This window comes from Diachasma alloeum, unplaced genomic scaffold, assembly GCF_001412515.2.
Source record: "Diachasma alloeum isolate Michigan unplaced genomic scaffold, Dall2.0 Dall_scaffold_00286, whole genome shotgun sequence".
Classification (NCBI taxonomy): Eukaryota; Metazoa; Arthropoda; class Insecta; order Hymenoptera; family Braconidae; genus Diachasma; species Diachasma alloeum.
Genome location: NW_021680425.1, coordinates 1,188,319 through 1,204,837, shown reverse-complemented (window position 1 = coordinate 1,204,837; position 16,519 = coordinate 1,188,319). Strand labels below are relative to the sequence as shown.

The 16,519-nt window shown below is 38.0% G+C and overlaps 1 protein-coding gene across 1 annotated transcript in view; it reads right to left on the bottom strand.

Annotated features, from left to right (window-relative positions):
- LOC107038676 (neurogenic protein mastermind) overlaps nt 1-16,519 on the bottom strand; it is an 84,256-nt gene that overhangs the window by 20,826 nt on the left and 46,911 nt on the right. The window contains exon 2 of the mRNA XM_015257902.1: nt 10,553-12,178. Coding sequence (XP_015113388.1) covers nt 10,553-12,178 — 1,626 coding nt within the window. The remainder of the gene's footprint in view (nt 1-10,552; nt 12,179-16,519) is intronic.

Below are 16,519 nucleotides of genomic sequence, written 5' to 3'. Positions count from 1 at the left end.
AGCAGATGGCTTTTGCAATGCACATATCATTCGTCCCTGAGTATTTTCGAATACCCCCGGCGTGTTTATCTGGCCTGAATCAAGTATATAGTTGTGTTATGAGTTCCAGAAGGCAAAACTCCACTCGATAACTTCTGCGAAATGAGTCGCAAGTTATTAGGCTTCGAGTAACTTTGCATTAACTTGTCTCGAATGCGGTTGGGTTAACGGGTAATTTTGTTTACGGAGCTGTTTGGCGAATTCATCGGTTAAATTTAATGAAAATGCGTTAGTAGGAAACGGAAGTACGGTCAAGGGCAGGACTTGGCGGATTCATTTTCTCGCGCGATTATTGCAGATTGATAACTTGGAGTCGAGGATTGGACTGATAGGAAACAATTGATTAACATGAAGTTTCAATGGATTTTGTGAATAAAAAATCCCCTTTGTTGGGTAACATTCACGAATTTTCTTGAATTAAATATAATGTGCCAATTGAAGTGGCAGAAAATTATGGGAATTCGATTCTGTACTTATGTTCACTTTTCTAAATGAATTTAATAATGCAGTAGCGAAGTGGTGAAAGGAGATGAGTACATTTTAAAAAAAATATTTTTTTGCGTGAATTGGAATGAAAAAATCAAAATTTCAAATGGTAATGATAATATTACGAATTTCGAAAAAAATGCACTCATCTCCTTTTACACTTCGCTACTGAATTCAAGTTCTTTGTCCGGATGAACCAAGAATTATTCTTGATTTAAGATTGTTTGCTCTCCACAGGATTGTGATAACTCACGATGATGGAGAATGCAAAACCGAGTGTGTTGATTGATCAGTTGATTATCAGAAATTGACGAATGTTGTTGGATTGATCCCTCCAATGTTTTCTTTGATTTTCAACTGGCGTTTATGAAGATGGAGATGAAGAACAGAATCGTCTGTTGTTTTTTCGAAAAAAACTGTTGATTTTTTCAAAAAGTCTCGAACATTGTAAACATACAGTTTTCAGTCAAGTTGTCTTCTTCCATTCTGAATTTCATTGCCTAAAGATTTTTTTAAAGTGAGTCGAATTTGTGTGGATGACACGACTTATAGAATTCACAATCTCATCAAGACTTATTCCTGATTTGAGATTTTTTATTTTTTCTCCACACGATTCTGATAACTACCAATGACGGAGAATAAACCTTCGATTCATTAAAATTGTTATCGGTTCTGGACACATCTGAACGATATAATTGCCCGTGAATAAATAGAAAAAAAAGAGATATAAATGTAATTATTTTCTATTTCCTGGATGAATTTGATAATTCAAGTTCTCATTGAAATCTCCGCATTTCAACACGAATCATACATTCAATTAAGAATCTCAGATTAAATCTAATTTGAAACAGAAAGTATTGTCGGAAATATAACGATAAATCAGCGAACATTGTGATATTTATTTTCCCAATTTTTCCTTTGACGTGTAACTACAGATTTACAAACATAAAGATGAACAACAGAATTGTCTGCTGATTGATTTTTCGAATAGTTCCAACATGATATGCATAACATTTTTTTTATCAATTCAAATTCTTCAATTCTGAATTCCATTGAATAAATATTATTATTTTTTTTATTCATATTTCTTTCCCACTACCATTACGGTTTTATAGGCTCCCCATTCGTCTGCCTTGCCTCTCCCACTTCTCTCTTCTGATTTTTTCTGCGTTACCATGGGCCGTCTTACTCTTAACTGTACCCCATTCGGGCTAGGACTGCAAGGGAAACCATGGAAAACCCCAGTCATACAGCCGGCCGATTGTGCAGAGCCCTAATGTGCCCTTCTGTCACACTTACTAGAGGGACACATTAGGCCACTGTGCCGTGCCTACCTTCCGAAATTTTTGAGCGAGGGTGTTCCTAAGCGGTCACCCATCCAAGTACTAACCGCGCTAAACGCAGCTGCACTCGGATGTCCGCCGGAGCAACACCTAACTCACCCACCATTACGGTCGGTCTGCCATTGAATAATAGTACATTAGAGTACAAGGGCACAAATTTCGTTTTCGACGAATGTGAAGTTTACAGGCCGAGCCGAAGGCGAGGTCTGTATTCACATTCGTTGAAAACGAAGTTTATGCCCGAGTGGTCTATATATTTTTTAGATCTATATCGCCCGCATGGAAAAATATATAAAAAACATATAGAATATAGGCCAATTTAATATATTCTTCGAATATATAAGATCTATATAAAACATATGAAGTATATGCAAATTTATATTTTATACAACTTTTATACATAAATTAGACCAATTCAATATTTAAAATATATAATTTACAGAATATATATTTTTCCGTATGAACGCAGACATTCTAGGCCGAAATGGTTTGAAAATCATTAAGAATTATTCCCGATTTGACATTATTTTTTCTCCACGCGAATCTGATAACTCGCAATAATGAAGAATAAACCTTCGATTCATTAAAATTGTCATTGGTTCTGGATACAACACCTGAACGACATAATTGCGCATGAATACATAAGAAAAGAAAACGAAAAAAAAAAGATATGTAAGTGTGAGAGCTTGAGTGTCGCGCACCGATGTCACGGTCGAGCTAAAATTAACTTCTCGCAGGATTGCCATACGAAGTTGAGGGGAAAAAAAAAAAAAAAGAGAGAGAGAGAGAGAGAGAGAGAGAGAGAGAGAGAGAGAGAGAGAGAGAGGAGAATTTTGCATGCATCGAAACACAGCAGAGCGATGTCTGAACAATCGAAAGACGTCATGTTGTATTGAGCAGTTGGAAAAAAACCGGCGGAACAATGCTGTGCGGGGGAAGTGAGTGGAAAAAAAATGGATGAGAGGAATTTTCGGGTTGGACTGTACGCAGGCGAACGTCGAGGCGATGTAGGTTACAAAGAGAGGGACATGGGTATTGATTTCAGCGCGGTATGCACGGGCATTGTGGAATGTGCCTTATACATTATGCTCAGACGCACGTGCACAACGACACAACGCACTCCGTCAGGCCTTCATCAGCTGTATATACAGATCTATTGAGCGACACATTTGCCTCAAAGTGTAAGCAATGTGAATATAATAGACGGCGAGCAAGGTGTCGCGTTGCGATTTGTATTACTTTGTTTTTGCCTTTTCACTGGGTGAAACTCACGGGTGAATTCTTCGTGCATTAAATTGCTGGGAGAAAACAATTGCATTTTTTTTTTCAAAGAGGTTATTTGCATTTGCTCATTTGAGCTTGGAAGAAGTCTGTTCAATTGGGAAATTGCGGATTGATGGTGAGCAGCTCTGCCGAGCTTCAACTTCATTTAATTGGAAAGTTTTTGGTGGAGAGAAAGAGAGAGGAAATTACAATATTGGGGGGGATTTTTATGGATTTGATTCGGGTTTTTAGATGATGAAATCTTTTTTTTTAGTTGGGGAAGAATTCATGTTTTTTTGGCAGAATTTTATGATTCAATTTTGAGGGCGATTTTTCGATTTTTTTTGGATTTCAAGAGTTGTGATAGTGAAGAATTACCTAAGTGTTTTTTCGTCATGATTCTATAGGAATTTCCATTTTTATTCTCTACAATTTTCAATGGATATGAGGAGAAATTACTATTGATATTTAGTCCTTAATTTTGATAATTGTGCAGCGTATGTGGCTTTTGTTGTTACTGTCGTCCAATTTTCACAAAATTTTATGAAAATGAAAATAATTTATTGTATTAGTCATGAAATCTGATATCCTCCGACCCTCCCGCCAAAATTCCAATATTTGACATGTTAATTTGACAGAAAAAAAATCATTTTTCATAGACTTTTTGGAATTTTTGACTAGAAATCTAGTAGAAAATCCTGAGCAACTAAGACGTTGCACGATTTCTAGACTTTATGCTCGATTGTTAATCGGAATTGTTTCTAAACAATTCACTTTAACAGACTTTCTAATTTCCAAAATAAATTAGAAGATTTCAATCATCATTAAAATTCCTACACCTATTGCATACGAAAAAAAAAATCTTCAGTTTTTTTCCAAAACATGAAATTTGATGGGCAATTGAATCATCAATTTCAAAGAATTATAACTTTTAATCTCGTCCCTCCGAACTTTGAATCACGTCAAATCTTCAACAGTGTTTTGTTCGGAATCAACAACAATAATAATTAATATTAAAAAAAATTACTTAATTTCGAAATATTTTCTTCTGAAATATCAGTGATAGTTTACCACGGAAACCCAATAATCCTGAATTCCCAACCTGAATGAGAGGTTCCATGAACGATTTGCTCTCAAATTGAATTCAAATTCACAAAATTGAGAATTCAATTGCAACTATTGCTTAATGTTCAAAACATTTCTAACAGTGTACTGTGAAACCCTGTCTCCGTTATTGAAAAAGCAAGCAAATTAATCTCGACATTCGTATGAAAATCATAATTCCCCGAAATTCTTCCCCAGCAGTTCTATAATTCTGTCATTAGCGCTTGACGATTGGGTTATGAAGCTGACGATACACTGTTATTCTGAAAAAGCTTCACGGGTCACGTTGCACGGTGGATCAGCCGCAAAAGCGCATACGCTGTTGTCTCCCACCCCCTCGGTATATCGAATCACGTTTGCTCATGTGTACTGTACATGAAAATTGAGAGACCGGGTGCTTTTTGATAAATCACAATTGTTGGTAATATTGCTGGGCATACGTAAGCTCAACACGTACCATCATCATTCCACATGCACTCAGTCATCGGAAATCGGATCATAAACAATGTTTCACTGAGCGAATGAGTGATCGAAAGTATTCAGTGCCGAGATTAATTCAACGAATTCGAAAGATTCTATAAAAAATGTCGACTGTATTGTTCACCTTTTCTTCTCTCCGGACACTACTTTGGACATTGTCATTGTCATTGAGATGAGGGAGGGCATAAAATTATCATTGTAACGATGCTGGGTGAATAAAGCTTTTGCCTCATTCTTGGTTAGAAGGTAACAAGGGGTATTTGAATATTTTGTCAATTAAGCGCACTGTTTTACATAGGTGACACTGTGGGGTTACCAACCGACTGTAGGTACACAGGATGAGCGCCCTCGGACCCAGCTACAAAGTCAATCTCTACGGCAGCGAGATAGCATCGATTTTAGGGGCACCAGCATAATATTTTTACCAGGAGATTTTTCGTCTCATGAATGTCACATGCGTCTCTTTTAAATTCATTTCGGGGCGGAAAGGAGGAGATCACAGATATTCCCGGGAATTATTCAAGTCAATGGGAGGATTTTACAGCGACAAAAATCCCGAGAGTTAATATTAGAATAGTTGTTGGGTTGATAAAATTATGAGAATAAGTGCAGAGGTATAGGGAGACATTTTGCGGCTTGAATTTGATAGAAAAATGTTGATATTTACGGAGAGAAATCTGTTTAAATATCTACCGTTGAAATTTAGGAAAAAAATTAATGAGTAAGGTCATAATATCACAAGAATATTGCAATTTTCTGGGGGTGATTCAATTCTTTACGAAAATATTACACAGTTTTTTATTTGTTTTCATTTATAATTTTTAATAAGTCAAATTTTCACAGAATTTTCAAGGAATTTTGGCATTGAAAATTTATTATTTTATGGAGAAAGTGTCAAATCCGGGGAAAGTGTCAATTTCAGTTTAATTATTCCAGGTAAATTAATTTAAATGAGAACTATTCAGAAAAATCTCTCCTTGAATTCCAGATTTCTCGGAATTTTTAGAGAATTCCTTCCAAAGTCTCGGGATTCCGAAAATTTTAAAGGAATTCTCGGAAAATTCAAAGGATTTTGGCAGTGAATATTCATTTTCACTTGAAAATTCATGTAAATTGTGAGATTTCCGTCTTCTTGCCGCTAATAAAATGAGACTTTACTGGGATTTTCCGAGGAACTTGAAATCCATTGACTTTTTCTTCTTAAATCGAATTCAAGGTAAGAAGCAAACATTCTGATGATCACGACAAAAATTTAATTTTTGTGAAAGATATTAAATTGCTTTCCATCAAGTTGGTTAATTTCCCTCAAGTAAATATGTTTCTCTCAAGAAAATCTGTTCCACTCCATTAAATATTCTCACGTTGGACATGGTTTTTCGACAGAGCTAATTTTTTCTCTCAGCGTAAGAGAGAAATCAAAATTTCTGGAAATATTTGTTGGTTTACATTGACTTCTACTCTCCACTCATTGTTAAAAATTTCTTGAAATTTCAGTCATAGCTTCATCTGAATTGTCAATGTTGTGAGTTTGAATTTAATTTCAAATGAAAATATTTATAAAATTTCCCATTCATCTTGAAAATTCAAACTCATTGTGAAAATTAAACATCAAATGCCATTTAATTTCTAATAGATTGAGAATTCAGAAAAATTTTGCCTGAATTTTTCCTATTTTCAGCATTTTTCAGTGCCGCATGGATCTGGAAATCGAGAACTAATGAAATCTTCAAGAAATCAACTGATTCGTCAGTGAAGAAATATTCCAAAATTTTATATAACTTTGGCGTTATTAGAAATACCAAGCTTTTTCACTTGAAATTTTAAGAATTATTTTCTAGCAGTGCTCGAACGCTGAATTGTTCCCGAATTGACATAAATGTCGACAATTTAATAATTTTTTCACACGTATAAGGCACATGTGCATCAATTAGAAATCACATGAGACATTCATGCAAAAAAAAAACGTCATTAATAAAAATAAAAGGAAAGGAGAAATAAAAATGTAACCCTTGAACCGGATCAGAGTCCACGCAGGCGGCCAGTGGCTCGACGACATCAACTTCCGGTTGGTGGGGTGTTGCGGTGTTGCGACGGGTGTCTTATTAGCATAAAATCGTAAATACAAAGAGTCTGTCCGTTAGTTCGTCGTGTAATCAGAACATTTGCATCCGAGACGGAACGTGGTATACGACTCGCCCTCCATTAAATATCACCATAAAATTCAGGGAACAAATGGAGAAAAATAAACTATTCTGTCCGGAAGTTCTGAAATTGCCTCATTTGAAAATTCTGTGAGCTGAATGAGATTGGAACCTCAGAGATATCAGGAGGGCAAAGATTCGATCGATTCGATTAGAATATTCTGAGTGGAATCCGAGCCGATAATTTAAAAATACAACTGCATTGGGAGACAGAAAGCACTTGTGGTGATTTCGTGGTAGATAATAGAGGGAACTTTCGCCGTGATATGATAATTTCCGTGGGAATAATTCTAAAGATGTTTCTAGTAAACAATTACAATGTGCACGAAACGGGGGATAATAAAATGATAATGACTCTCAATTCCTTTGATTTTGGTTGTCAATATATACTACTTGAGGTGCATTCATTAGGGAGCGGGGGTTCATCATCACATGAATATGATATGTAATAAAAAATTATGTGTAAACGCTAAAAAGGGTATGTCAACACCTTTGGGTTTTTTGGGTGTGTTAATAAGTTAGAGCCAGTGAGATTTCCACTGAAATTTAAGAAAATCTCATCATTGGAAAATCTCGCTTGAATGAAAAAATCAGTTAAAAATGAATTTGAGCCAAATAATTTAGCGAGGAATTTGTATAAATGGGAAAAAACAGGTGAAAATATTTTTCAATTTTTAATCAATTGAAAATACAGCTCAACTTGATAGAGGAGGGTGGGGTAAAATGGACACTTTTCACTTTCTTGAAAATATTCATAACTCATAAATATATTTATCAATTGAGCTCAGTCTAGGCTCATCACAAGGGGGAAGAATTGCCCTTTTTATTGAAAAAAAAATGATACAATTTCATTAACAATTCAATAAGTCATTAGCATTTGAAAAAAAGTAAAAAGTGTCCATTTTACCCCAACCTCCCCTACTGGAAATTCATGTTCCGTTGATAATTCAAGTAAGCCGATTGTTGTGTTTGATTGATCATTAATGTTCTATTAATAATTCAAGTAAAAATCTCACTCCAATAGCGTGCAACTTTCCAAACTCATAATAGTTTCCCCTTAAGGATATCCAAGTACTTAATTTTTTTCTCCAGTTAAATGCTTTTCTACTTTTTAGTCTAACATCAGAGCTTTCATTTGAGCCCCATTTGACCCTAAGTAGCCTGATATTTTACAATGATTTTATTATTTAAACTTTGCAGGTCTGCATTTGAATTTTGATATTGAGCCGTTATAAAACATTTTAAAAATCTGAAAAACAATTAGAAAGTTTACTTTTGCAAAAAGATCGATGAAGTAAAAAAAAATTGCAATTTTTCCAAATTACAAGCATTTTCTATAAATAACTGATAAACAATCAATTTTCCACCACCAAAATTATTAAAAAAATAAGGTTTCTGAAAGTTTTAACAATTTCAATTCTTCATCTGTAACCAACTGATGTTTAAAAAAATAATCATTCTGTTCAAAACGTAATTCGAGTGACGCTGAGTATTATAATTTTTTTCAAATTTCTCTCACGCAATTTAATTGACAAATTTGATGATTGAAAATGGTTGAATCTACAGTGTGGTCTGTCCAAACTGTAAAAGATACTTCGATATCCTTAATAATCTTTAAAATCAACCTATTCGTATTACTCAAACAGAAAATTAGTAGAACACGAATCGATGAAGTTGCATAAACACGAAAAGGAAAGATTATTTTGAATAGTACTGATACGGGTTTCATACATACGCGGTTAAATCAAGCAGACATTTGCCTTGATAGCGGGTGGGAAGGGGGAGGGGAGGAGGGGTACGACGCGACGCCGGGTGCGCATCAGGACGCTGTGACGACAGTCAATGTATACACCCGTTGTACAGTCACACAGTGAGCGAGAAAGAGTGAACAAGCATGTGTGGCGGTGAGGGGGAGGGGGAGGAGGGTGGAAGGAAGGGGCTAGAATATTGCAAACAGCGAGGGGAAAATTTAGAGAAGAGAAAGAGAGGAGAAAAGACGAGAAGTGGGGGAACAACTTGTTGCGCACGGTTGGTGCGCCACTGGCGTTCGCCCCCGCGAGACGCGATTCTCTCCGTCCATTCGACGACAAAAATAGCCGAGTCGTCGCGACGCAACAGATATCACTCTTTTGCTTCGCTGAGGACTCACGAACCAATTTCAAACCAATTTTCCAAATGTCAATTTTTTTCCATCGAGGCAAGTGAATTAAACCAATTACATTGGAGGTTAATCTGGTTGATGTCATGCGATGATGGAAGGAAGAGTAATTAAATAAAGTCATTTTTCAACGATCAGTGGCTTATGGAGAAATTTAGGACTTCACCAATTGACAGAGCGCAATGATGCCCGATGGAATTAAATAATTGAGACAATTTGTCAGGAAAATAGTCAGTGACTTGGAATAACCTGATTGATTCAGAAATCTTCGGATTTATCTAATTACTGAGCAGGACGCGCGCGTTCTCGTTTACTTGTGAGAAGTCAATTTCGTATGCTCGTAAATGTATTATAAAAATGAATGATAGGTGGAAAAAAAACTCAATCAATGATAAATGTGGATAATAAGTTGAAAATTAAGGGATAATTGTGGATCTTTGATCAATTCCCTTCCACTTTTTAAAGTCACCCGATCAATACCCGTAATGGTTGAAAAATGAGGGAATTTTTATGAATCGATTTTCTAAAAGTGATTAATTTTCTTGAATTATTCAGAAAATCCGGGAATTCTTTAGAGAACTGAATAATTTTTTAATTTCTCTAGAATGAAAAACAAAAAGACATTTTCTACACTTTTCTAAGAAACCACGAAAGAAGTTGAATTGATGAGATTCATAAAAGTACATGATCAACGAAAATGAACAAAGTGAAAATAATTTGGTGTTAATGTCTACCGCATGAGGGGTTGAATATTTCGGTGTTAAAATGACCTCTTTTTGGAAGTTCAATTCACCGTCAGCGCTGAATCAAATTTTGGTATAGAGCGGATTTTAATTTTTCACACTAACTGTGTTCATTAACATGTTCATGTTGACTTAACTCCGGAATTAATACACTCCGTGCATCCACACCGTTTTCGGTGTGGATTACTTTTCTTTTCGTTTGGTGCGCGTGATAAATATGACAAAATTGGCCATTATGACACAAAGAATAATTTGTGAGTTTAAAGAATTTGAAAATACCGTGAGTTCTTTGGTCACTAACTTCGCGCGTCTTATTGGCCAATCAGAATTAAGGATTAACGGTAGGATAGTTTCGATACATTTCGATATAAAACGACTTCACGAAGCCTTCGTCTTTTACAAATGAGATTTCGCGCATGATAACCAAAAAAAAATTGAAAATTATGATGCAAAGAATAATTTGTGAGTTTGAGGAATTTGAAAATATCGTGTGTTCTTTGATGACTAACTTCGCGCGACTCCTCGGCCAATCAGAATTAAGGATTAACGGTAGGATGGGTTCGATACATTTCGATATGAAACAACTTCACAAAGTTTCCATTTTTCATAGATGGGACCTTTCATCCTGTCCATCATTGATGATTGACCTTTGCTGTAAGATTGCGCATTTTACTCCTCCAAGATGATCAAATCGTTCGCAAACATGTGAATGACAGAAAAAAACAAAAATCTTACCTGAATCTGATGCCCGGGATTAGAGATGTGGAGCTGCTGTGCCTGATTGATCTGCAAAGTGGAAGTGCCAGGTCCAGAGGGTGGTCTAGGTGGTGTTGAGCTCGTGAAGGGTCCCTGAGCCGAGCCAGGCTGATTAGGCCCACCACCCTGTCCCCCTCTAGGTGGTAACGGATACCCAGGACTGCCATGATTAGGCATAGATCCTGGACTACCATAAGGCGAGTACTGCTGCTTATATCCACCAGTCGGTCCAAGCATATTGGGCTTTCCACCCGCCTGTTGAGGCCTCTTCATATCCAAATTGAACTGATTTTGTGCAGCAAACATATCACTAGCTGTCTGACTCGAAAAACTGGGATTACTATTGCTCTTGTGATAAGACGGAGCATTTTGAGCATTTTGATTCTGATTATTTGGTCCATTATTCCCAGGACTACCAAGATAAGCCTCCGCATTACCCCCAAACTGTGGAAATTCGGCGTAAGGTGATCTCGACGCTGGACCCCTTGCGGCAGCAGCTGCTGGATTATAGTTACCAAGTACAAGTTGATTCTTGTGCTGATGTTGTTCAGCCATTTGCTTCAGAGTCTGGGCTGCGGGGCTCATCTCAGATTTGAAATCAAGCCCTGAATATGGCAGACGTGCCGGTGAATACTGCGACCCACCCAGACCCGGACTCGAGTTTGATCTGATAATTCCATTATTTGTACCATTACTCGTAGCACTATTGCCATGCTGATGACTATCCTTGTCATCCTCTATCTTAATCTGTCCATTATTAATCGTACCAGACGTGTTACTACCGACAACACTGCCCGTATTAGCATTGCCACTGGAGCCCAATAAATCACCGCTCTTGTCGTCAAAGTCAAAGTCTTTCATGAAATCCGGATTAATATCCGATATCTCAGAGATGAGATCTTTGAATGCGTCCGATGGAAATATCTCATCGCCAGTATCATCGCCGATAAAGTCCGAGAAACCGGGAAAACCAACGCCATTAGCAGCTGCATCTTTCTCAACAGCTGCGGCACACTGCTCGAGATCAACAAAATCATTGTCCGGCTCTTGTTTGCACTCCACTAAATTACCAATGTCTACACAACCTATACCACCACCACTTCCACCACCACCACCACCACCACCTCCACCAGGGCCATTATTCTGGCTCCTCGATGACGTCGTTGTATTGTCCATTCCCGGTTTAGGTGATGATGAGGAATTCACAAGGTCACTCTTCACTGAGGCATTCGTCAAGGCTTTGACAGTGACGTTTGTCGAGATTTGTTGAGCTTGTGAATTGGCTGCTGACGTTGTGAATTCCAACTGCTGTACAATCTCAACTTGAAACTTGGTGAGGCCCTCGTTGTTACCGTTACCAGAGCCACCAGAACCTCCCCCGTTGCTACCATTTCCACCTCCTTGGGGACCAGTCTGGGAGGTGCCGTTGCCAGTTTGATGCTGGCTGTGGCCGTGATGGGGACCACCAGCCCCTGATTGGGCTTGCTGATGCTGATGCTGGCCCTGGGTGCATTGGACCTTAACTGGTGGCTCACCAAAGGCATCACTACCACCACCACCCGCGGGCTCTAAGTCCTCCGCTGTTCTCTTCAGGAATTTTTGCTGCTGAAACAAACAATTTTACACACCGTTATTTCCTGCATTTTTCAGCAATTCGAATCGATACCGCCGCATGGTGTGAAAATTCTCTAGTGACACTCGCGCAACTTTCAACGGTAAACATAAATATTAAACTTTGTCAATGTACAGTCCCTATTTGGCTTTTAGTCTGCTGTTGCAGCTTTTGATTTTCACAGAAATATTTCATGTCAACGACGATAATTACCATTGGCAACGGAATTGTCGTTGTAACTGTCGCTTACATGTGTCGATTGTTGGTAATAAAGAGAAGGAAGGGATTTACGCAATATTAGACGGGCAAAAGTGTATTTACATCACGTCGATCTGGATCGTGTCACGTACATGGTTTTGCGCTTTGGGTTTTGCGCATGTATTTGCCGTCGGTTATATACTAGGTGGCTTTTCAGTTACCAGCGCATATACCTCGTGCATATTATACCACTGAGACGTCTCCAGGGGGGTTAATGATATGCGTCTGATCCGTCGAGGCTATTTCTACCACACTTGAATTGAGAATCAATTCTAAAATACAAATTCTACATCACCTAAATAGAATTAATCACAGTAATGATTTTCTATTTTCGTTTGCAGGATCAAAATTTTCATTGACAAACGTAATGTCCAACTGTTTATGCACGGGTACAAAGTTTATTTGGTGCTGTAGTCCCTTCAAAATGCTAATTTATCATAATTAAAATAACAAATCCGACATAAAGTCACTCTACAATCATGTGATATCTGTTATTTCTTTTTAAACTTCACAATGGCTTCGATCGTTTTAGTTCAACAGTTTCGCTCGGTGCGAGGTCTAATCAGTGAATAATTTGACAATTGAAGTTCCATGAAAATAGCGTCATATCTCGCGTTCATTGTCATAACGCGTGTGCCACTCATGTTGTAAGAAAAGAGAGAAGAAAACAAAATCGTTATGCAATCTCGTTTCGCGCGGTCGTCGTTGTTACTCGACAAATTGCATATTTATAACCAGTTCAACCATGCGGCGACATTTTTTTTATCGTTGTTTTTTTTTAAATACTGCCTACAGTTGCTTCTCGATGGATTTCAAGGATATATGTATTACTCTTCCAAGATTTTCAGAGCGCGATGACTTTGGAGACCTCAATAGCAGTTACACGTGGAGTTTTTTGCTCGAAAATCATTAAAAGTGAAGTATCATCGAGTAACATACAATCAAGCAGTCGGAATCTTAGTTTACGGCAGACAGAGAAATGACAGTTGATCATTTTAAAGCGTACAGAACATGACCAAGTATTCAAATTTATGAAGAATAAGCGATTTAATCGACGAATCATGTGACAATACCATGAGCTTACCCTTGAACTTCGCCACCCGGAAAGTTTTTCGAGAATTGCTTCTTGCAAGGTGGCAATTTACAATAGAAATCCCGAGGCCTCAAAACCGTTCAACAATACAAAGTCAATGCTCATTTACATGGAAATAATGTACATACATCTGTCGATGGTAAAGCAAGATTGAGACTGGGATTTCCATTCGAAGGAGATCAGAGGACTCGGAGAGATTGCTTTGCTGAACATCCCGTGGCTTATGTATTCCAGGAGATTATACATCCAGTGGCGCAGAGAGGAGTGTAGAAGAGAGCAAAATCGAGTGGCTGGTGATATTGGAATGAGTAAGAGGGGGGGATTTAACCGAGGCCAGCCTTCATGCAAAATATTTCAGCACCTTGGCACGACTCCCATCGGACGTCGAATTGACTATTGAACAAACAAGTCTGACTGTATGTGGGCCCCCGTACAAACTCCCTCGAACTGTTTTCCAGGACTGCTTGATTCGGCGAGGGCATAATCTCGGCTCACTCCATCAAAACGTTCATGCATAAAAAAAAGGATGCGAGTAGTTTTAGGCTTGATTCTAGCGTGTATTCTACTTGTTTCGAGTAGGGTGACTACACTGGTAGCTGTGGGTTGATAGTTTATAAACAGATTTGTAGTCATTTTCGGAAGAGTCGCATTGAATTCGACTCATATTCAATTGATATTTTTTGATAATATCAATAATAATTGTTCATGTTTACTTATAAAAAATTACTATCAACTGTCAATTTCGTGGAATGGTACAATTCTCAGACGATCATTGATACAAACGAACTTCTCATGTTTTTAGAGCTCTTGTGGTATTATAGGGTGAACATTCAATTTTTTGAGCCACAATAAAACGAGAATTCCTCAATGTACTTGAGTTTCAGTTGATATTTTTTATGAACAGGTTTGTAGTCATTTTCGGAAGAGTTGCGTTGAATTTGATTTAGATTTAATTGATTTTTTTGATAATACAAATGATAATTTTTATGTTTATTTATAGAAAAAAATCGAGGTCTGATGGATAAAATTCAAATTTTCTTAGTATCAACTGTCAATTTCGTCGAATGGTACAATTCTCAGACGATCATTGATACAAACGAACTTGTGTTTTTAGAGCTCTTGTGGTATTATAAGTAGATATTCAAATTTTCGAACCGCAAGGTAACGAGAATTCCTTAATGTACTTGAGTTTCCATTCAAAACGTGAATATTCAGTACCAAATTACACTGGATTTTCAGTTAATTGACAATTCAAGAATGTATTCACCTGAATTTTCCGGATTTCCAATAATTTTAATGGAAGAATGGAATTAAAATTTCAAAACAAGTCATAACCTACTTGACGCAACTAGAAACCACCGGATTGATGCAGACCGAAAAATCTACGCATGTCAAGAAGTACGTAAACACTTCAATCAAATTGATAAATACTTTATTCAAGCCGATAAATATTGGATTAAAGTCAAATTTATACTTGATGTAAAAATCCGGGTTCTAAGTTTGAAAATTTCGTCTGAAATGGCAAGCAAAAACTCGAAATTTTTAACGACTATTAATTCACCTGAAATTTCCATATTTTTTCCCGGAAAATCAATTAATTTCTAGAGTATTCAATAAAATTTTAATTCTAAGGTCCATACAAGAATAAATATTCTGGAATTTTTTAAAAATTCAGGCAACTGTTTTTCTGAATTTTCAATCTGTTGAAACTTCAATTGAAAGTCCTTTACAATCTTCACGATGAGTTTATGAATTCTAGCTGTTATTGAAATATTAATGATTGTCTATCATGAAAAACCCAATTTTGCTGATTTTTCTAAACGAATTCGAATTCACAACATTGAAAACTCATGCGCAGCTGTTACTCGAGTATCAAAAATTCCTAACACTCCATCTCCCTGACTTGAATCAAGCATAAACGCGACTTGAATCGACTCGCAGAATCTCCTCCGATGAAATCCCCTCCGACCCGAATCCCTCCCACTCATATCCATCCGAATTCGTCGCTTTGATTCCTGAATATTTTCCTCAGTACCCACCACTTGAAGCGATCGTGAATTCGCCGGAACTTCCATCAACCCTTCCCCCCAAAAGCTCGTCAGCTAACAACCCACCGAGACCCTGACATTCAATCTTATCACCGGCTCAAGCCCGACAATGAAAAAGAAAACGCCTGAGAAAAAAAAATATCTCGCTAACCCTTCAGCGATGAATAAGAACAGTCTCGCTAATGGGCGAGTAAAATAACCAGATGGATGGATTTCAAACGTGCGTAATTGTTTCGAGAGGTTTCCGAAGGCCAATGGGAAGTACAACAGGGGCTTATGCAAGCCGTTGACGAAGGATTAAGAGTTGGCGGGGGTGTAGGTACCAGTGAAGTGGGGTCGGGGGAAACACAGGCACAGGCCTCGACTTCCGTGACACCGTGGAGAGTGCCGGCAAAGTATCGATTGCCAGGGCACAGGGGGGGCTAGAGGGGCAACGGGAGGGCCAGCAAGAGAGAGAGAGAGAGAGAGCGAGTTAGTGAGTTCCAAGCGTCCTCTGTCGTCCTCGAGTCGCTTTCTCCTGCTTGCATATCCATTTCCCTTATATTACCCGTTGAGAGAGCGTGCAGTCCTTCCCCAGTCGTCAACTCCGAGAAGGGGTGGGACTCTCGACGACAGGAACAGAAAAGCTTTTGCAATGAGTATGAAGCACCACCGGGAGTGTCTTGCCTCGCACAAGCCTACATTATGTCCCTCCTACCGTCATAATGGGTAAAACAAACCCCTTCCTTCCCACCACCACCTGAACTGGTTACCATCAACGGAAACTTTTCACTGAGCCCGAGCAAGTTCTCGGCAAGTTGTCTTTGACTCCTATATTCAGAACCCCCTCCGCCGGCTGGCACTCGCGATATATAGGCTTTAACCCTCATACCCAACCTCATGAAAGCTCACTAGGCTTCTGTTCCCCCTCCCTGTCTGCCCCCCCCCCCACACCA